At 48.1% G+C, this 22,335-nt stretch overlaps 1 protein-coding gene across 1 annotated transcript in view; it reads right to left on the bottom strand.

Moving 5' to 3' along the window:
- The window catches only part of Grik3 (glutamate ionotropic receptor kainate type subunit 3), a 210,921-nt gene that overhangs the window by 12,526 nt on the left and 176,060 nt on the right, over nucleotides 1-22,335 (bottom strand). The window contains exons 11-13 of the mRNA XM_051188767.1: nucleotides 8,978-9,201; nucleotides 4,423-4,541; nucleotides 2,124-2,341 (exon numbers count right to left, since the gene is read on the bottom strand). Coding sequence (XP_051044724.1) covers nucleotides 2,124-2,341; nucleotides 4,423-4,541; nucleotides 8,978-9,201 — 561 coding nt within the window. The remainder of the gene's footprint in view (nucleotides 1-2,123; nucleotides 2,342-4,422; nucleotides 4,542-8,977; nucleotides 9,202-22,335) is intronic.

The following is a 22,335-nucleotide window of genomic DNA, read 5'->3' as shown; positions in this document are numbered from 1 at the left end:
ACACATACACAGGCACACAGACACACACTCACACACAGACACAGACACACATGCACAGACACACACCACACAGGGTTATTTAAGTATACATATACACACAGATACTCTGGCATGCTCTTGTGTGTACTCACAGATTCATATATGTGTTCCTAGATGGTGATCATGCATTTGCTCATTAGCACACATACAGACACAGATGTAAACATTCACATCCAAGCACAGATCTACCTGTGCACATACAGGCAGATACTCATTCATGTTATGTGTGAATGAGCAAAATGCTCATTTACATGTGTCATCTACTCTATACACAGTCATACATGTATGCACATACTGTCAGCTTTGCTCACACTCAACAAGTGCCTAATGTGCCTTTGACAACATTTTATTTCCCCTTGATCTCAGTACACACTGTGCCCTCCCCAGCAGATGGTGTGACCAGCTTCCCGTGGCAGTAGTCATGGGCAAAGGTAACTCCCTTTTCCTCCTCCTCCTTCACTAAGTAGCTGCCCCTATCCTCAGGAGAGACACAGGGAGCTGGAGGAAAGCGCTGGGGATGGAGCACCCCTGGGATGGAGGCATTTTACACTCTAACTTCTTCCTTTATTTCCTCAGGCTCCACTGGGGCTCATTCCTTTTCTTAAAGTCTCCAAAGAGGCAAACACTCAGGCAGGGATGAAGAACCAGAGCCCAGGGTAAAGGGAGATACACAGGCTTCCAGACTGGCAGAGGGCATCTGATTAATAAGCCAATGAATGGATGCATCCACACAATTCCCAAAGTCTGATGCTTCCTTCCACGGGGTCATTAGAGGACTACTTCTCAAAGCATCCTCAGCTGCAGTTCCAGCAGCATCTGGGGAACTTGTTAGAATTCTCTCTCTCTCTCTCTCTCTCTCTCTCTCTCTCTCTCTCTCTCTCTCTCTCTCTCTCTCTCCAGGGCCTCATGTGGTCTAGGATGGCCTCCCCATACCTTATGTAGCTGAGGATGATCTTGAGCTGCTGATCCTTCACTTTCTACCCCCAGAGAGCCTAGGTTACAGGTGTGCACTGCTACGCCACTTTTGCTGTGCTGGGATTGAACCCAGAGCTTTGTGCACAATAGGCAAGCACTCCTACCAAATAAGCTATAGCCTCGGCCCAGAAGACTCATTCTGAGTGGAACGTGTGTATGTGTGTGTGTGTGTGTGTGTGTGTGTGTGTGTGTGCACGTGTATACACCAGTACTCAGTCCTGATGACACAGGCTCCATGGCATCCAGATACACATTCAAGTCTCACCACCAATGATTTAGCCCCTAAGTTTGGAGAGAAGCAGAGGAGGATGGGGTCCAGTTCCTCCAGATGTGAATCCTTAGGTGATCTGCCGGGGCTCAGTTTCCACACGTGGATTGGGAGTGATTGCAGTGTTCATCTCACAGGGTTTGAGAAGGTTAATAGAGGAGCGAAGGTTGGCCCACTGTGAGTGCAGGGCCGCAGCTACTGTTACTTGTCTAGAAGCACACTGAACCTGCTGTTTCTTGGGTTCAGGAAGAGTCCCCTTGACCTCATCTAGGATGACAGATGGGGAAAACAGTGGAACTGAACTCACACTTTCAAAGCTGGAGGAGCAAAAGTCATGGCTCCTGTGAAAGTAGCCACATGGACAGGTGACAGGGACTTTCTCTGAAGACACTAGCATTCTAAGAGGAGGAGCCTTTTGCTCTTGGAAATGGGCAGTTCAACCACCCCAAATCAGCCTCTCAGAGTTGGATGTATTGAGACCCCAAGCCAAGAGTAGGGTCCCAGTGGTTCCAGGACTGTCTGAAACTGGGCCATTTCTCTCCTGCCCCATCCAATCTTTGTCTGTTTATCTTCCTTCAATGATTCACATGGCTTGCCCCAGAAACTTTCAGAATTTGAGACCAATCTACATGGTCTCAATCTACTGGATACCAAGCTCCCTAGAGTCAACTGGTTTCACCAGGGAGAGGCTGAGATCTATGATTTCAGGCCCCTGGAGTCTATGTAGTGAGGGAGGAAGGGAGGAGGGAAGGAGGGAGTGAGGGCAGAGCTCCCCTTTTCTACTCAGTAAAGAGTCCAAGAAGGTGAGCTCCAGGTGATGCAAAGAAGAAGAGAATCTTACCTTGAAAAAGGTCATGGTAGCCCCATCCTTGACAGCACCATACTCAATTTTGGTCTGCTTGGCGAGGTCATCAGCAGAGTCGATAGGTGACTCCATGCGTTCCACAGTCAGAAAGGCAGCCAGGTTGGCCGTGTAGGAGGAGATGATGATGAGTGTGAAGAACCACCAGATGCCGCCGATGATTCGGGTAGACAGGGCTTTGGGCATTAGTTCGGAGCCTGGGAGAAGGGAGGAGATGCCTTACAATGTGTAGACCATGACATCACCTGGACACTCACATAGGCACCGAGACCTTTTCTCCAGTCTAGCAGATCAGCCCCATGGTCTCTCAGTATCACTGGGAACTTGTCTGAAAGGCATATTCTTTGATTTACCTCAAGAGTCAATAACTGGAGGTTGGGGAGGAGGAGGGATGAACAGTGTGAGAACTCAGCCCTTCATTGAGTCTGATCCAGGCTGGTATTTAATATTTTACATTCTCAACACACATGCACACACGCATGCGTGCACGCACACCATTTCATAGGTTCCTCGGACCGTCTAATATCTATTGGTGAACCACAGAATAGGGTTCTGAAAGAAACCCCTGTTCCCGGGTCTCTGAGGTCAGACGATTCTCTTGCTCTGAATTCTGCAAAGGATGAAGAATTGTCCTTCCTCTGCCCCAGCCTCACAGAACTGCTAGGATACCGCAATGGTATAATGTGAAGAGAGATGCATCAGAAATACGAGCGGTATACAAATATGAAATTGCTGTAAGGCACTTGGCAGGAGAAGAAAAATCAACATTTTGGAAGCTCTTTGCTGAAATATATCACTCTTTCTTCCCGACCTTGTGTGCGGAGCACAATTCAGACGAACCCTTCTAACTGAAGTAATTAACTAGGCTGCTTTCAAGAGATTTAAATAGTGAGTGACTCCTGAACTTTCTGGAATATTTGGACCTGCAATCTGAAAGCGTCTGCTTTGATATGGATGATTTTTCTCTTTTCTCAAAGAAGCCACTCAGGGGAGAGTTTTTCAAATACATACCTAGTTACCCCCTCCCCCCTAATCAAAACCATGTGGGGACGCATTGGGGGCCTGGCAGCAGGCAGCAGCAGAGAAGTTATTACTGCAGTGAAGGGGCTTCCAGGTCTTTCTCAACTGTCATTGAACAAAGATGATGGGCAAAGAGGGAAGGTGAGGCTTCAGGATGCCTGTTAATAGTGAGGACAGATGGAAGCACTAGCCATGAAAGCTGCCTGTCACTCCCCAGCTGCTGGAGCCCACCGATCGGGGTGAGGCAGGTCTATTTCGTCTTCTGCTACACTCACAGCTCCACAGTGTTCACAGCTCAGTGGAAAGCTCTGTGATGGACACTAAGGAGAATGCCCTTCCTTCCTTCCTTCCTCCTTCCCTCCCTCCCTCCCTCCCTTCCTCCCTCCCTCCCTTCCTCCCTCCCTCCCTCATTTATCTGGCATCTTCATCATGCCTTCTGAAGTGCAGGATTTGTGCTGGGTCTTAAGGCTTCACACGGGAGTGTGAAGGACAAGGTCCCTGCAGTTAGAGTAGACCCTGTGCTTCTCATCAGGTCACCAGGCTTGGCAGCAAGCACCTTCACCCATTGAGTTGTCTTGCTGTGCCCTCCCCACTTTTGAGACAGGGCCTTGCTTGTCTTGAACTCACAGTAACCTCCCAGTTTCCAGTAACCCAATGCTGGAATCACAGATTCGAGCTACCATGCTTGGCTGTTGTCTAGACATTTAAGCATCTCCAGACATTCCAAAGAGCTGAACCCTTACTCGGAGCCAGTCATCTTGGGGTCCTCTCTTTAGGACTGAAGACCATCTTCTTCCATGAATACTGTCTCCGATGTGCTCAGGCAGAGCACTCAACCTCACCTAGCCCTGGCCTAACTACTTGGAGTTCTTAGTCTCCTCAGCCATGTACCCCCACAGCACTATTCTGTGGTTCCTTCTTCCCACCCTCTTCCTCTATGGTCCTATCCCCCTGCTTGCTTGGATCAGCTATGTTGGGCTGTGGAGAAGTTACCAGGGTCAATACAGCAAGCTCATATTCTGTTCCATCCCAACAACAGTAGAAGGTACTGGAATGCCTCTCACATGCCACAGCTTGGGGTGGCTGATCTGCTTCAGATCCAGAGCTGGCTCTGGGCTAGAGCAGTGGAGCAGGATGTGAATCAGGTGTGAAGGCTTGGGGTCTGAGGCTGCCTCTTGAGGGCAGCTGGCCAAAGGACCCACGGGGCAGAAAAGCTACCTTCCTCAGATGAGAAAGCACAGAGAGGGCAGACACGCACCTTGTTGCATCAGGGAGCCCATTCCAAACCAGAAGCTGTTGAGCAGCGTGAAGTTATTCTCCACCACCTCGGAGCCGGGGTTGCAGGGGTGGGCATCATACCACTCATAAGGGCTGAATCTGCAGGGAAGAGGGAAGCAGTGAGGCCAGGCTCCAGGAGGCTGCCAGTTAGTAAGTAACAAGTACCAGTGTGGACAGACAGCCACTCTAGGGCCCCTTTCCTTATTGTTTGGCTGGAGTGATAGGCAAGGGCCAGTTGGGACCAGGTTTCTTCCTGTCCTTTACTGCCAGTGTCCCTTCCTGGTTATAAAGTAGTTCCAAAGCACCTTTTCAAATTAAAAGCATGCATGTCCTTCTACCTCGGGAAGCTGCAAGTCATTATCCATGTAGGAAAAACACTTATACAGGCAAATAAAGGAAAGTCCTCAAGGATGTTTATCAAAGTGTTGTTTGCAATAGCAAAAAAACCTGAAAATAACCTAAATGTCCTTCAGTAGAGGAATGATTAAATACACTATACCACAACCACATGGAAATATCAAACATCTGTTAAAGAGAGTAGCATGCTTCTAGATGTCCCTAGACAGGAAGAGATCTTCAACACAGACTATTGGATCTAAAGTGATCAAAATAAAAACAATGCAATCAATCACATTACTATAGATTTCTTAAGGCAGCCATAAGCTCTGTAGGTAAAAAGAGGTCTAGAAGTTTCCATCTATAAGAATATCAGTGTATGCCTCTGGGGAGAGGGATAAGCAGGGCAAAAGGAATTTCAGCCAAACTTGTTGCCTTACTTGTTCTATATGACGTTTTTGAAAATGAGAAAATGAGTTTGAATGTCTTGTATAATAAAAAAGTGAAAGTATATTCATTATAAAATATTCAAATAGTATACAAGAATATGACAAGAAAGCACAAATGTCCCAGAATCCTACCCCATGAGGAGAACAATGTGTGGTTGCATTTCAGGTTTCTGTGTTTGAGTATATGAACATATGTATGACAGGAAAAAGTTGTTTAAAGCCCCTACTCCATCCCACCTGCTTCGAGGGAAGAGGATTCCTAACCAGGGATGGAAGCCTGGATGACTGGCTGGATTCTACCTGCAAATGAGTCAATTTGAAGATGCAGAGCGATGGAGAAGTCCCTGGATGGGGCAGTCGTATGCATGTGTATTGGAGAATGGGATGAGGTAGGGTACAGAGTGTAAAGAGAGACAGGCTGGTTTTTTTTTTTTTTTTTTTTTTTTTTTTTTTTTTTTGAACAAAAACAGATTTTCTTTAACTTTTTTTTGTGTGTGTGAATCCCTTTACAGTAACAAGTGTCATACCTTTTCCAACTCCCTTCTCAAAGAAGGGAGTGTTACCTATCATCTAGTGCTCCCTGGGCTCAGATGAGGACAGTTCTGTTCTCAGGAAGCAGGATGCTCCTTCAGATGGAAATGCTAGCATTGTCAAAGGGGATGGGGCAGAAAGGGGTTAGAGGCTCTAGAATCCCCAAGGAGACATTTTTGGGGAGGAAATGTAAAAGAAAAACCTTTGGAGAGTTGGGTGCCCAGAATGGATGCTGTTGCCAGGGCAGACAAACCTGACTTGTCTGGAGGGCCAGGCCTGGTGGGTGCTTGTGTTGGCAGGAGAATTCCTGCTTCAGGCCCAGAGTCCCCCAGATCTAGGCATACTGGGTATACAATGCCTTCCCACTGAGTCCACACAAGTTGGAACCTGGTCCAGGTCCACCTTGGCTCCATGTTGGAAAAGCAATAGACTTCACTAGGCAGAGGTCATAGGCCACTGGAGACACAGAGCAGAGGGAAGAATGGAGTACCTAAGGAGACCCAGCCCTGGGAGGCCCACCTTGGGGGCTAGAAGAAATCACGATCAGAAAAAAGATGAGTTCTGAGCAGTGCTCAGGGGTTAAGCTTTTTATTTATTTATACTATTAAGATCTGTATTGCATTTATTTGTTCATGGCATGTGTGTGTATGTGCCATGGCATGCGCGTGGGGGTCAGAGGATAACTTGCAGGAGTCAGATCTCTCCTTTACCATGTGAGACCCTGGGATAGAATTCAGCTCTTCAGGTTTGGAGCCAAGAGCGCCTTTACCAGCTGAGCCAGCTCCTCAGCCCTAGGTCTTGCCTGCCCTTAATGTAACAAACACAGACAGGCAAGACAAACAGACGGATACACACAGAAACACACATACACACACACACACACACACACACACACACACACACTTACTTCTTAACATAAAAATGCCACATCACTCCAGGGTCCTGTAAGAAATTTCTCTGTAGAAAGCTGTAACCCCTTTCCAGTTGGCCCCTCAGAACCAGCCTGTGCCCTCCAACCACACACACGTGTCTTAACACCCTCCATAGTGGGCATTGAAGCTGACCCAGTTCCTGCTGCTGGAGGGGGAAAAAAGTCCTTGGTGCACCTCCTTGGCCACTGACACAGAGGGTAGCTGGGCCCTCTAGGCTCTGCTGTAAAGGCATTTTGGGTTCCAAAGCATCACTCAGTGGTGAAGCTTTAACAGGACAAGTTAGTTCCCAGAGAGAACAGCTTATTCTGATAAACGCAGCTGATTTCACAAGGGGCCTTTTGGTAATTGGATACTTTCAACAGCTGAGATTTCCCCACCCAAAGAGAAATTCACAGCACTGGGCACCATTTTACAGATGAGAGGGAAAGGGCAAGGGCCAGGCAGAGTGTCATGTGCCGTTCACCGGCTCTACCTCTCTGCAGCCCCAAGCCTGCAGGTGCCCAGTGGCATCCCCTTGAGCCACCTGTGTGCACTGCAGTTTGCAGGTCCCTAATGCCCAATCCAGGTTTCAATTCAAAATGAGACTCTGTGGAGGAAAGCTTTGTGACTTCAGGTATTGATGTAGCCTCTCTGAGCCTCAAGTTCTGCTTCTGTGACACGGGGACACGTCTCCCCACCTCACGGGACTACTGTAAAGGGCAGGCACGATGGTTGTGAGTCATGTTGGGCCAGTGTTCCATTGGGTGACCAGTGCTCATAGATGCCCTTTGTCAGCTATGTGCACCACAATTTCATCCGTCTCCTTCCTCTACGGGTACCTCATGGCATCCTGGCCACTGCAGAAAACCCCACTTTTCTTAAGCATCCCAGACTAGCCTTGGTGTGCAGGGCAGGTGGGGTGGGGGGTTATTTCTCCTGTCTTCCTAGCCAGAACGGAGAAGCTGGGTATACACTCAGCTGCATGCAGCAGATGGATGGCCCATATCCGAGGGGGGAAGAGACACACATCAAAAGACACAACTAATGCTGGAAATGCTCCTGTCTCAGAGGGATGGGTGGCTGAGGGGCCACTGGAGCTCCGAGAAAATTACGTTGAGAGCACAAGAGAGCAGCTCAGCTTTCAAAGGCTTGTTAGACCATTAGTGACGAGAGGCGTGATGAAGGTCTGTCTGTGACGGCTGGCTGGCTCGCTGTTGGCTGGGCTGAGCAGGCAGGGCAGCTGCAGCATCAGCACCCGGCTCTGCAGCAAAGGCTCGGGAGGCTGGGTGATTTCGCCTCTCACATTTTCCCTTTGGTCTCTTTCTCTGTGTGGGAGGGGGCAGAGAGTGAAGGGCGCAGAGGGGAGCGGGAGCTTTCAAAGGAAGGTCTAGAGGAAAAAGGCGAAACACCAGGTCCTTGGATCTCAAATTGCCTCTCCAGAGAAGTTTCTCTTTGCACCATGTTAGGCTTTAGAGAATAAAGGACCCAGAGTAGGGGCAAGGATGGGGCCTGGAGAGAGGGACAGAGAGCCCAGCTGGGAGGGGCCGGGGAGCTTGAGGTGGGGGCCACGCAGTGGCGTGGCCAGAGGTATGAATCACAGACAAAACCTCAGCGAAACTAAGTTCATATCCTAGAGGTGTCACTTATTGCTTGTATGACCTCAGTGGGTGTTGGGTGTCTTTAAGGGAGGCTGTCAAAGAAAACAAAGGTGGCAAGGTGCAGAACAGGGTGCTTGGCAAACAATGGGCATTTGATAAACACAGGCTAAATCTGCTTCCCTAGTGACACTCTTCCAACAACTACTAGCAAGGGTGTACTCCATCTATTTCCAATGAACAACACAAGGGTAGGCTTGGTGCAAGTGTGGATTCTCGCACATGTGAATGAGTCAGTGTCTAAGCATGGATCTCAGGCATGTCTGTGTGCCATGTTTCTGCATGTGGCATGTGCATAGCTGGTGGTGACTGGCTCCTCTACTGTGTGGACAGCTTAGATACAATTTGTTTCCCATGTTTTAAGCCACTTGTTAGGCCACGTGATGCACTTGGGTCTGGTCCGTCATCCCAGGTGCCCAGCGCAGGTGGTACAGTCCTGAACAACAGTCAGGCTTCTCCCAGCCTGTTCTGGGCACCAGCATGCAATGGCCATACCTGCGTCACAGACAGACCAGAGGGAAGATTGGATGGTTCAAGCCCAGGGAGCCATGAAACACTCCCTGAAGGGACAATGGGTCTGAGCCAAGGGGAACCTGCCTGGCTTCCTATGCTTTCCAGCTTGGCCCAGAGCTTCTGCCAAGGCACAGCCTTACCTGGCGATGACGAAGAGGACACAGCTGACACCCAGGTAGGCGAGGAGCACGTACATCCAGATGTCCGGGGAAAGGGGGTTGAGGAAGGAGAAGACACTGGGGTTGGTGCCGTTGGGCTTGCGATACAAGATGCTCACTCCAAGGGTCATAAAAGGCTTAGAGAAGTCAATGGCCTTCTCTCGAACATGGGTGATGGTTAAGGGGGCCACGGCCAGATCTGCTTTCTGTAACAAGACCACAGATAGACAATGAGCAAAACCTTGGGCTTGAGATTATGGAGAACCCCTTCATGGATCACAGATTCACAGATTGAGGTGGTGCCAGTTGCCTTAGTCCAAGGATATTTAACCACTCTTGTGTATGTCCAGTGTGTGTGTGTGTGTGTGTGTGTGTGTGTGTGTGTGTGTGTGTGTGTGTGTAAGTGTGGAGGCCAGAGGACAACTTAGTGTCATTTCTCAGTTGCAACTGACCTTTTTTTTTTTTTTTTTTTTTTTGAGACTTAGCCTTTAACATCTGAGCCATCTCCCCAGCCCTGACCTTCTTTTTGAAGGCATACTTTCTCACTGGCCCAGTAGGCTAGGCTGGCAGGCAAGCAGACTCCAGGGATCTGCCTGTTTCTGCCTCCCTGGTACTGGGATTATAAGTGTGTGCCACCACACCTGGCCTTTTCCCCCACATGGGTCTGGGAACAGAACTTCTCTCCAGCCCATTTATTCACAGTTCAGTTTCAACACTGACTGACCCTCCTGGCTGGGACACGCTCAGAGTGTGGGGGAGGCAAGATGTACATACATTAATACAAGGTAGCCTAAGCTTTGTTCTCTAAGAGCTGATGGCTTGAAGAAGAGGGACAAAAGCACAGAGAGGATGGAGACGTATGTGGTCCCTTCTCAAGATGATCCTGTGTCAAACGAGTTCAGCTTCCCCCTCTCAATCGCTTCTTGACATCTTTAGTCCACTCAGGATGGTCATTAGATCCTAAAACCTGTCCCAAAGCTAGTTAGACAAAGAGAATACCCTGCTTGGGAATTCGGGAGACGGCTCAGTTAGTCAAATGTTTGCTGTGCAAGCATGGGGACCTGAGTTTGGACCCCCAACGCTCACATAGACAGGCCCCAGAGCTCACTGACCAGCTAGTCTAGCTAGTAGGCCAGCTCCAGGTTCAAAGAGAGATCCTGTCTCATAAATAATATGGAGCTCTATTGAAGACAACTGACACATATACATGTATGTGCACACATACACATCCACTACACAGAACACAAACAAAAATCCTTAAAGGGTGTGAGTGAACAAGAAACTGAATGAGCAAGTCCAGGGCCTCACAGGTAGGGGTTAACATGGAAGCATCGCAAATTTAATGAGGGGTGTTCTTAAATTTTGTCTGTGGGTTTCCTGATTAAAAATAATAAAAAAAAAAATACACGGTCCCATTAAACACTGTCCTGTTCCTATGCCCATTTCTTCATATCCACACTTGGCCCATAGTGCCTTCTCTTTGTCTAAATCTTCCTATTCACATTATTTCATACATGCTGCCTCTTCTAGATCCCTTCCCAGCAGTCTTAAATTCTCAATTCTCGTGAAGCCCACTTTTTCCCAAAGGAAGGTGTATTCTGCTCAGTGTGAATGGCTGCATGTCAGCAAGCATGCACCTGCTTGCATACTCAACGGGCTCCTCGCATGCTAGGGCTGTGGCTGACCTACTGTTCTCTCCTAGTCTCAAAGCCCCTTCTTATACTCTGCAATATTTAGTAGTGCTTCCCTGGAAAAGGCTGTCTCTTAGGCTCCTATGGGTATTTGTGTCTCAATTATGAATCAAGTTATTACTTTCCTTCCATACATGGGCACAACTGAAGGGAAGTGGAATCCTAAATGCCAGCACTGAAGATCCTTTGCCAAAAAGGAGCATGCTTCTGAAAGATCCTGTCAAGGCAATGCCTCTAGGCAGCCACTTGCTAGATTGACCCATCCTACCCACCAACCCATCTATTTATCCATCCATCCATTATCCCTCTCTCCATTCTTCCATTCACCCACCTACTTCACGACCCATTAGCCATCCATCCTTCCATCCACCTACTACTCACTTATCCATCCATCCATCTATCTATTATCTATCTATCCATCCATCCATCCATATATCTACCAACCTAGACACCAATCAGTCATCCATCTATCTATCCATCCATCCACTAGCCCACCCATATTTCTACCTACTCACTATTTTATGAGAGTCACCAGAAACTAGAGAGACAGTGTTGCCACAGTTTCTGCTCTCATGGATCTTAAGGTATAGTAGGGGACATGGCTATTAATATAAGTGTTTATCACATTAGCACTAATTCAGACTCCACTTATCTTAGAATAGGAACAAGTATTTCAGTAGAAATCACATCAGGAGATATGCTAATATGTGTGAAATCCCTGTCTAGAGTCCTCTGTGAGTACCCCAGGCTTGGGGGAACTAGGAGATACTCTGATACTGGTATCCTTAGTGTTTCTCCTTCAAATGCCACCTCTATTTCCACACATAGATACTTGGGGGGCCCAAGGATTTGGTAAATTTCAAAATCCAGGAAAATGCCAGCAAGATGGCTCATGGACTACAAGGCACCTGCCGCCAAGATTGATGATAGCTTGAGTTGGATCCCTGAAAGTCCCACAAGTTATCCTCTAACCTCCAAACATGAGACATGACATGTAGACATGAGCATGTACCCACAAGGATATATGCAACAAACAACAAACAAATGTGAAACAAAACAATCCCAGGGGATCCAGGGAGGTGAAGCTATGGAAAAGGCTCATTATACTGAAATATCCTTTTTATAGATTTTTGAGTGTGTGAGTCAGAACTTGCCAAGCTTTTTAGGGACAGACAGAGGGACAAGGCAGCCACCTTAGCTCCTGGAAACCTCTCTCAGTTCGGGATATGAACAAGTGGACAGGAAGAAAGAATATCCAGGGACTTTAAAGACTGTCTAATATACACTTGATCAAGACATACTATGTTTAGACACTGGCCTAGTTGGTACAGTGAGTCCCTGCTTTGACACATGACTCCTGGGTAGCATATAAGTCAAGGTGAATACCTTGAAGGTTTCCTTCAGCCCTGAAGTTCTAGGATCTTCTACAATGATGGGGTGAGAGGGATCTAGTGTTTAAGTCTAGATTCCTGCCTCCCCTAGCCAAGTCCTGTAAGAGGATGCTGTATTGGGAGGCTCCTTTTGACTCCAAGGGTAGAATGCCTTGGTCTTTGGCTGGTCTCTAGGATGGCCTCTGGGTTTGCAATGTTTTTTTAGATAGAACCTCCAAGTGAGTGGTGGAGGATGACTTTGGGCTTTTGACAGCAAGCTGCATGAGATCAAGGTGTTTGCACACAATGCTTATTCTGCAAGAATGTCCAAGGGCTGGGGAGAAAGCCAGCCACAGGCCCCAGAGCAGTCTTTTGTAGAGTCTTCGGCACCTCTCTTCCACTCTTGCTGCTTTCTGGATCTAATGGAGTTGGGCAGCAGCAGTGTCCATGGTATTCTTTGCCTACGGCAGCAAGGTAATTGGCCAACGTGACCTTCTCTGGGAGTTCAGATGAGTGTTCTCCCTTGGGCTTCAAGAAAGCTGGCATTCTCCACTTCATTTTTGGCTTAGGCAGAAAATACTATATTTCACTGTTGGTAACGATTTCCCTGAAAAAGGCATTATTTTGTCCAACTTCCCTTGAAAGATTGGAACAGATGTCAAGCCTTCGCGGTTTCGGTTCATTACTCAGAATGAAAGGCCCAGTCTTGGCGGCTCTTCCTACTCATGCATACCTCTTCCAGCATGACTCATGAAATCACAGGCTGTCAGAGCTGGACAAGACACAGTCAGGAACATCTGCTCCAACCCCACATTTTATTACAGAGGGAAACTGAGGCTTGGAGAAGTTTGTTCTTCTCATGTTACAAAAATCACGACCTTGAACAAAACCAAGCCAAACTTTGACCTGTCCCCCCATACCTTCACTGCCTTATAGGTGATACTGTCCCTCTCCTGTCTCACTAAGCACCTTTCTGTACATCATCTAAATGTCTAGGCCAGGCAGGATGCCCTTCTGAAGACATTGTTTTATCCCTATAAGTAATTTTCCACCCAATCCAGGCCTGCTCAACGTCCCCTCCATGCATGAAGCCATTTGATCTTGTCTATTTGGTTCCAGCCCCAGATCCTACATGGATAACAGGGAATACTTAACCCTACTTCAGCTCTGTATTTTGACCCTTGACATTCAATTGTCTTGATTTAGCCTGGACACTGAACTTGTTCCTATAATAAAACCTGGGCCACTTCCCACCAGGCTAAGGATGGGATACATTTCATGGTCTCAGTTCTGACAATTTGTCATCAATAAGTCTTCCCTTAGGACAAAAAGTCTTCTTTGGAGACTAAGGTCTAGTTCCCCAGGGCCCCTGCTCACTCCTTGGGTTTGGTGTTCAGTTGGCACTTCCTGTCGGATTCTCCAATATGGTCACCACTGGATTCCATTATTTCTATGTTCTCCCAGTGTGCCTGCCTCCCCAGTCAACTGTTATATTAAAACAGCAAGAGCTGTCATCATTGCAGGATGCTGACTACAGGCCAAGCATCCTCAAGTGCCTCATGAATTCCTCCCTAGAGCCCCAGGAGGCAGCAGACATCACTACATTTTAGATGAAAGATCTGGTGGCTACAGTAGGCAGGATGCTTGTTCAAGCTGGTGAATGGATGAGCGAATTCTAGTACTCGATTCACTATGAATTTAAAACCCAACAATTTATCACACTGCTGTACAAGACAAGAATAGTGGGGTGATGTGGCAGTGGCATGTAGCCTTAATTACATTCTAATCCCGTGACTGTGAACTAATTTGGAATAAAGTCTTGCAAATAATATTCTTGCAAAACAAAGTCACCAAGTTAAGATGGCATCATAATGAATTGGGATGGCCCCCTCCCAATAATTGGTGCCCTTATAAGAGGAGACACAGATATTCACAGAGAAGAGTATGACAAAGAAGACAGAGGTGGAGACAACCCAGACACAAGTCAAGGAGCACCAAGGGCTGCTGGCCACATCAGACCCTGAGAGGCCATTCACCTTCAGAGCTTCTGGGAGGGAATCAACACTGCCTGCCGCCTGATTTCTCACCTCTCTCCCATAGAGGATGGATTCCTGTGTTTTTAAGGCACCTGGTTGGCTGTCATTTGTTACATCAGCCCAAGAAAACCAATAACCCTGTCACTTAGAGACTTTGTGGAGGATAGAGCTCTTTCTATCATCTGCTCTCAGCTCTGCTGTCTGTGTTCACTGGGCCTTGTCCTGAGCCCCTTCACAAACACCCAAATTTCACCTTGGCCTCTGACCACATTTGTTACTGGGGCTTGACTGGGGCTCTTTTTGTAGCAATTGACAGGATTCAGAGTCTTAAAGCTTTCTAGTCCCTCTTCTGCCTCTACAGTGCCCTAGAAAACCACTCATGACAAGTCCCTTCCTGATAGCCATGAAGGGACTTGACTCGTCTGGAAGCTCTGTCTCTGCTCCCTCCCATGTCTCTGGCATTGGGAGTTAGGGCTTAGATGTGAAGTATCCCCAAAAACTTCATATGTCGAAGACTTGTCCCCATTTGGTGGATCTAGTCACTGAGATCCGCCATGGCTGGATAATGAGTGCCTTGAACTTATCAATGGAGTGATCCACTGATAGATTCACACTTTAATCATGTTCTTAGAAGGAAAAGTCTGGAGGGAAGCGGGTCACTGGGGGTGTGCCTTTGAAGGGTGCGTTGTCTCTGCTTTCTGTTTATCAGGAACCAGGAGGTGAACATCCACCTCTGCTCCACGCTTTCCCTGCCAAGATGTCCTGCCTCACCTCAGACAGACAGCAGTGGGGCAAGTTGCTGAAATCTCTGGAACCATGAGCCGGTGCTAATCCCCCATGGAAGTGTTTCTCTCAAACACTTGCCATGCAAGAATGAGGGCTTGGGTTTGACTCGTCAGAGCCCACAGGGATCCAGGCATGGTAGCACATGTCTACAGACCCTGTGCTCTTCCTGTGAGGGAACGGACAGCATACAATCCAGTAGGGGTGCGTCTCTATCAGCTGCTACTCCTGTCACACCTGGGGGCTGGGAGACTGTTGTTCACAGCCCTGTGGTCACTACTTCTGTAAAATATCACTTCCTAAGTCCTGTGTTGTTTCTTCACCATATTCATTACCAAAGTGTGCACCCGGGATCAGAAATGACCTCATGCCTTCCTTGGGTTAATGTAACTGCTTCTGGTCAAGAGGGCAGCAATGATCTCCTTCTCCCTCAGACCTTCCTCTAGGGCAGAGATTCTCAACCTGCAGGGCTGCAACCCCATTGGCAAACCTCTTCCAACAAAAATGTTTGCACTATGATTCTTTTTTTTTTTTTAATTCCTTGGCTCTTTTTTTTAATTAAAAAAATTAAATTTAGATTTGAAACAAGCTTGTTTTACATGTCAATCCCAGTTCCCTTACCCTTCCCTCCTCCCCTGTTCCACCTCCCATTCCATCCCCTTTCCACTCTCCAGGGAGGGTGAGGCCTTCCATGGGAATCATCAAAGTCTGTGATATCATTTGGAGCAGGGCCTAGGCCCTCCCATGTGTGTCTAGGCTGACAGAGTATCCCTCTATGTGGAAAGGGATCCCCAAAAAGCTAGTCACCAAAACACCAAATAATCCAATTAAAAAGTGAAGTACAGAACTAAATAGAAAATTCTCAATAGAGAAACCCAAATGGCTGGCTGAAAGACACTTAAGAAAGTACTCAACATCCTTAGCCATCAGGGAAATGCAAATCAAAACAACTCTGAAATACCATCTTACTCCTGTTATAATGGCTAAAATCAAAAATACCAATGACAGATTATGCTAGAGAGAATGTGGAGAAAAGGAAACACCCCTCCTCTGATGGTGGGAGTGCAAACTCATACAGCCACTTTGGAGATCAGTATGGCAGTTTCTCAGGAAAATGGGAATCAGTCTACCACAAGATCCAGCAATTCCACTCTTAGGCATACACCCAAAAGATGCAAATTCATACAACAAAGACATCTGTTCAACTATGTTCATAGCAGCATTCTTTGTAATAGCCAGAACCTGGAAGCAACCTAGATGCCCCTCAACTGAAGAATGGATAAAGAAAATGTGGTACATTTACACAATGGAGTACTACTCAGCAGGAAAAGAAAAAAAAAAAAACACAACAATGGAATCTTGAAATTAGAAGGCAAATGGATGGAACTAGAAGAAACCATCCTGAGTGAGGTAACCCAATCACGAAAAGACAAAAATAGAATGTACTCACTCATATATGGATTTTAGAGATAGAGCAAAGGATTACCAGGCTACAATCCACACTGCCAGAGAAAATAGGAAACAAGGAAGACCCTAAGACAGACATACATGGCCACCCTGGAGAAGGGGAAAGGGACAAGAGTTCCTGAACAAATTGGGAGCATGGGGGGGAGGAGAGAGGGAATTAGGAGAAAGAGAAGGGGAGAGGAGAACGTGAAGGAGCAGGAAGACTGAGTCAGGGAAGAATAGAGGATAGCAAGAAAAAAGATACCATAATAGAAGGAGCCGTTATAGTTTTGAAGAGAAATCTGGCACTAGGAAAATATCCAGAGACCTACAAGGATGACCCCAACTAACAATCTGAGCAATAGTATAGAGAGGCTACCTTAAATGCCCTTCCCCAATAATGAGATTGATGACTACCTTATATGCCACCCTAGGGCCTTCATCCAGTAGCTAATGGAAGCAGAAACAGACACCCACAGTTAAACACTGAGCCGAACTCCTGGGATCCAGTTGCAGAGAGGAAGGAGTGATGAGCAAAGGGGTCAAAACAAGGCTGGAGAAACCCACAGAAACAGCTGGCCTGTACAAGGGGGAGCTCATGAACTCCAGTGTGATAGCTGGGAAACCAGCATAGGACTGACCCAGATCTCCTGAATGTGGGTGTTAGTTGGGAGGACTGGGCAGTCTATGGGGCCTCTGGTAGTGGATCCGTATTTATCTCTAGTATACGAATGGACTTTGGGAGCCTATCCCACATAGAGGGATACTCTCTCAGCCTAGACACATGGGGGAGGGCCTTGGCCCTGCTCCAAATGATATGACAGACTTTGAAGACTCCCCATGGAAGACCTCACCCTCCCTGGGGAGCAGAAAGGGGATGGGATGGGGAAATTAGTGTGTGTCGGGGGGGGGCGGCGCTACAGAGGAGGAGGGGAGGGAGAGAGGGAACTGGGATTGACATAAAAAACAAACCTCGATTCTAATTTAAATTTTACAAAAAAGGGGGAAAAAGGCAAAAAGAATAAAGAAGAATCCCTTTTTCTCACTGCCTCCCATGTGAAGGGTGGAGCTTCCTGAGGCTTCCTGAGCTGCCTGCACTGAGGATTTCCATGCACTCAGCTACAGCCTCAGCCAGACCCTGACTGTGCGAGACTTCAGCAACCTTGACTGTGGCCACCTCAGTAAACACCCTATGTAAGCCTGGGCATCTCTTCCTCCTTTTCCAAGTCATGGATCAGACGAATCCAAGTCGTCATCCTCGGTTTCAGTCTCCTCCAGGCAGCCCCATCTTCCTTTTGCATCAGTGGCTCAAGCAAGCCCTGATGACATTTCACTTGTCTGATCCATTGCTTCTTTCTGGCTTGGTGACACCTGCACCTAGTGACACTGCGCCCCAGCCTGCGTGTTGTTGGTTGGGGCTGGGTTCAGACACCGTCATACACAAGTTCAAACCTCCTGTCTGAGGCCAATCTCGTGTGCGTATGGTGGAGAAGCATCTCACCACAGCTCCAGGCTCTGCCATACACTGCTGCTGGGTTCTGGATAGTTCTCATGCCACCAAGTTCAGCCAGGCTGTACAAAAGCTGTGGCCAATGCAGGAACCTTCCTCTGCCTCTCCGTACCACACGGGATGGCCTCAAGACATTATAGGGCTTTTCTAAGCTGCAGAATCACAGGTTGATCCTCTTGACACCGTGCTGGTTAATACAGTCCACTTGACAGGATCTAGCATCACCTAGGGGACAAACCTCTCGGCATGTTTGTGAGGGAGCTTCTATACTGGGTTATCTGAGACAGGAAGACACATCCCATGGGCTGGGGTCCTGGAATTGGTGAAAAGGAGAAAGCTAGCTGAACACCAGCATCATTTCTCTCTCTGTATGCAGCATGATGCCTTGAGTTCCCCATGCCGTGTTGTTCCTGCCATGGTGGACTACTTCAAACTCTGAGCCCAAATGAGCCTTTCCCTTTTTAAGGTCCTTGTGTCAGGTGTTTTGTCACAACAATGAAAAAAAAAATAACACAGTCTCACAGTTTGAGCTTCTCTTGTCTGACTCCATCTTCCTCAGCTTGACTCATCTTCCTAGCTAAGCAATGACAGGCTTTGGCGTGGCTCTGCACTCTACGAGCCCAAGGTGACAGTGACACTTAAGATCTTTTGGCTGCATGATCCCCTGCAGGGGAGCTTACCTGTCCCAGACACTGGACCTGTTTCCCTCTGACTATAAAGCTCTCACGTCCTTGGCAAGTGTTTTTCTGACCCCTTTTGCAGGCCTCTCCCTGGACTGAGTTCTAGACCCAATAGTTACATGGGAAACCTTAGCGAGGCACTACGTCATCCCTGCTTCCCTCATCTCCTCACCTCTCTGGTCCTCCCCATATTTACTCTGATGACCTCTTGAACGTCTACAACACTCTTTAGGTCTATCTCTGAGCAATCTGCTGCCCTGACAACAATCCAGTTTTTAGCCATCTGTTTCCCCTGTCCTAAGTGCCCTGTCCCTGAAGCATTCTGACCTGCCCCAGGAGAGTTCCCAGTATGCCTTGTGTTTAAGTGCATCTGCCTAGCTTGAACGAGGTAGGTTGGCCAGAGCTTTTCCTGGATGTAAGAATAGGGCTTGGGTCCAACACTCATGCATGCAGACCAGCAGCAGGAACTGACTTGTGGTAGGAAAACAATGGAGCCATTAGGTGATGAGGTCACAGCTTTGACACAAGACCTTCCTCACGTACATTTTGGATGTGAAGCTGAGTCATGACCCACAGCTATGTCACTGTGCAGATGAGCAATCCATGCCCATTTATGAGTCTTTCATTTACCAATCTCTGCTTTTCATCCAGGTGCTGGACAGTAGCCAAGCTAAGTGCATCAGAAACTTCCATCTAGAAGAGTCCAGCAGAGGACACTGTCCCTCCTGGATCTGCCACTTTCCCAGGTTCTACTCTGTGATAGGGGGTAGAGGGGAGGTTTGAGCATGGCTATTTCTTCACGAAGGAAGGGTGACATATCAAGGTTACCTATGATCATTCTTTGTCCCCTATCTTGGTGTAAGCTTATCTACAAACCAGAAAACTCTATGTCATACATCTCAGGCAAGAACTCCCTACCCATACTCTCCTGGTTCTCCTCCTTGCCAGATTAGGCATCTTGGGTAGTTACTCCCTTCACCCCAATCTGGCTCCCTCCTCACAGCCTATGGCCAGCCACCTGCTAAGAATAGGGTTCTAACATGCCTCTAGTGACTTTTCTAGGGGGGCTGACACTTGGGGAAAGAACCAGTATCTCCCAAGAAGCCCGTGCTAGAATCCACTGTCTGGTCCTTCATCACAGCTCTTCTCCGACCCCTCCACACACCCATCTCCAGCCTGCAGCCTTCATGTCTCCTCCATGGATCTTCAGTTTCCTTCTTTCCCATCGCACCTCCCCCTCTCATCCAGGCCTCAGCCATATGCCCAGGCTGGCTCCAGTTTGACACAAGAGAGAACTTTTCCTTCAGAGCCAGGATGATGTGAACCCCTCACTCCATATCCTCTACTGGTGCTCTGTAGCTCTCAATATTAAATTTAAATAACTTGGCTGGTTCGGTGATAGAATACTTGCCTAGCATGTATAAGGTCCCAGCATCCATCCCCAGAATGGGAACAATTAAGTAACTCAGTTCTCAAGGCTAATACCTCATCTCTTTCTCCATCTGTGGCCCTTCTTTGACTTCAGGCTCTCCCCTCTTGGGGCTTTTCCTTTACACTTCCCATCTAGGCTCCTGGGACACCCTAGATGGCAGGTAGGTGTTCCTGATGTAAAAAAAAAAAAAAAAAAAAAAGCAGTGTTCCCAGCAGGGCAGAGCTTCAGTGTGTGCCTCAGATGAATGGATGAATGTGAGTCAGCCTCCAAGGCTGCCTGTTTAAAGTCAGGTAGGGAAAGCTAAGGTCCTGGTCAGTCCTCAGTTGCAGCTTGTCCCAGGATGACTGTGGCTGATGGGTGACTCCTCCTCCTCCTGCCACCATGTTTGTGCAGACACATTAGAGAGGTGGGGGAGGGGCTGCAGTTGGCACAGCTAGTACTGACTAGGCCACCCTTCACCTATGAATGCTCACTGAGCATGAACTAAGGCTAAGGCTCTGGCATCGTTTGAAGCTGGGGGAACGGAAGCCCCAGCTTCTAATGTGAGCTGAAATTGCCAGCTTGGAATCTGAATCTATACCCATCAGATGTTAGAGTTGTCAGGACTCAGGGAGGACTGAAGGCAGGGAATGAGCAGAGACACCTGGGAAGGGATGAGAGGGAGCAGGCAGCAATGACTGAGAGAGAGGTCAGGAGAGAGAGGCAACTGAATAGCATTTGCTGCTGTGTGATTAACAGCATCTCAGGGAAGGTGAGTATGTCTGCCGGAAGGGTTTGCGTCCTCCTGATGCCCCCCTCCCATAATGCATAATGCTAGCTCCTTGAACAGCCATGTGGCATAGACCAGAGGCTAGCAGAGTGTTAGGGAAGGACGTTTTAAGTTCTGTTGGTTGGAGGGTTCGCCCGGGACCTCCAAATGGACCCTGGGGAGTGGATCAGATACTTCCAGAGGTAGGAATCCATCATCTTTAGGCCTCCATTCAGATCCCTAATAAGGAAGTAATAATATTGCCAAGTCTTTACCATGCTCTCTATGAGCTAGTGAGAAGACTAATTATTTGATGACACTAATAAATGGTTATGATGTTATTAAAAATGGCACCAAGCTAGGATTAACAGGCTCATCAATTGTAGGGAATCAGGTTTAACAAGGTCCCCCACGTCTCATCCAGGTTCCTGGCCTTGATGGGTATGGGGCCTACAGAGCACTGGCTGCAGTATGGAGGCTGTGGGTAAGGGTTCTGTGGTTTCCCAGCAGAGGGGCACTGAGGGTCTGCTTGCTGCTGGTTTTCTCATCATGTCCCTTTAGAAAGTCTGCTTTTCAAAGTTTGTGGGCTACCAAGATGCAGTGGCGACAGGACTGTTCATCTCTTTCTACATGTGGTCTTGGCTGTCCCTCTTACAGAAGCTCTGCCCTCTCTATTCCCATTGCCACTGCAAATGCCAGCCTCCAGAGTCTCACTCACAAGGCTTGGAGGAGCGGGTAAGAGGAGGTGCATCCGGTCCTGCTGGCTCATTTCCATGATAATTACAGTTATTACTAGTAACACTGACAACACAACATGGCTCCCCATTTACATGTAAGCCTGTAGCTCAGAAACCCCTTCCCATCCACTGTCTCTTTCTAGCCTCACAGTGGGCAGGGGAAAGTGGAGACAGCTATCATCTTTCTCACTGTGGAGGCAGGAAACTGGAGCTTGGGGACACAAAAGGAGCCCTGAGCAACTCCCTCCTCTAAGGAACAACTGTGAGGATAAAAAATAAAAACAATGACATCAAGGACTGATGTTCTGCCAACTACACCAGGCACACCTGCTAACGGAGTCCTGTCAGCACCCCAGGTGAGGGGATAGACACATTTAGGCCACCTAGCTACCAAGTGGCAGCATCATTGTGGGCTCTTCAGCAATTGGCCCCTCCTACCAGGCTTCCTACAGACCACGTTTGCCAGGCCAGGGACATAGGTCTACTACACAGCACTCCGCTAGACTCTTACGCTTCAACGTTCCTCCCCATCATTTGCCTCTGAGGTCTCCATACGGAGCAGGGCATTTGTCAAAGCCTGTTTCTACCTGGAAAGAGGGCAGTGCAGTGAGGAGCCCAGACACTGACTGGGACTATGGGGCACTGGAGACTATGTTAGCCGTGAATGAGCCTCCACCCTGGTTCTGGGCTGGTTGTGGTCACTCTAGAGGGATCAAAGCCCAGAGCAACTTAGGTACACAGCCTTTAAAGACTCTCTGGCTCTGAATTCAGCCCACCACTCGACCTTTGAGGCCGGGCTCCTATCTCCCCGCCTCTGCCTCAGTCTTGTAACTGCGTCAGTGGGCTGTTCTAAGGATCTGGGAGAGCAGGGTTAGGGCATCCAGGGCACATCTGGTCCTTGCCACCC

Source organism: Phodopus roborovskii, unplaced genomic scaffold, assembly GCF_943737965.1.
Source record: "Phodopus roborovskii unplaced genomic scaffold, PHOROB, whole genome shotgun sequence".
NCBI classification, from domain to species: domain Eukaryota; kingdom Metazoa; phylum Chordata; class Mammalia; order Rodentia; family Cricetidae; genus Phodopus; species Phodopus roborovskii.
This window is presented reverse-complemented; position numbering and strand designations above follow the sequence as displayed.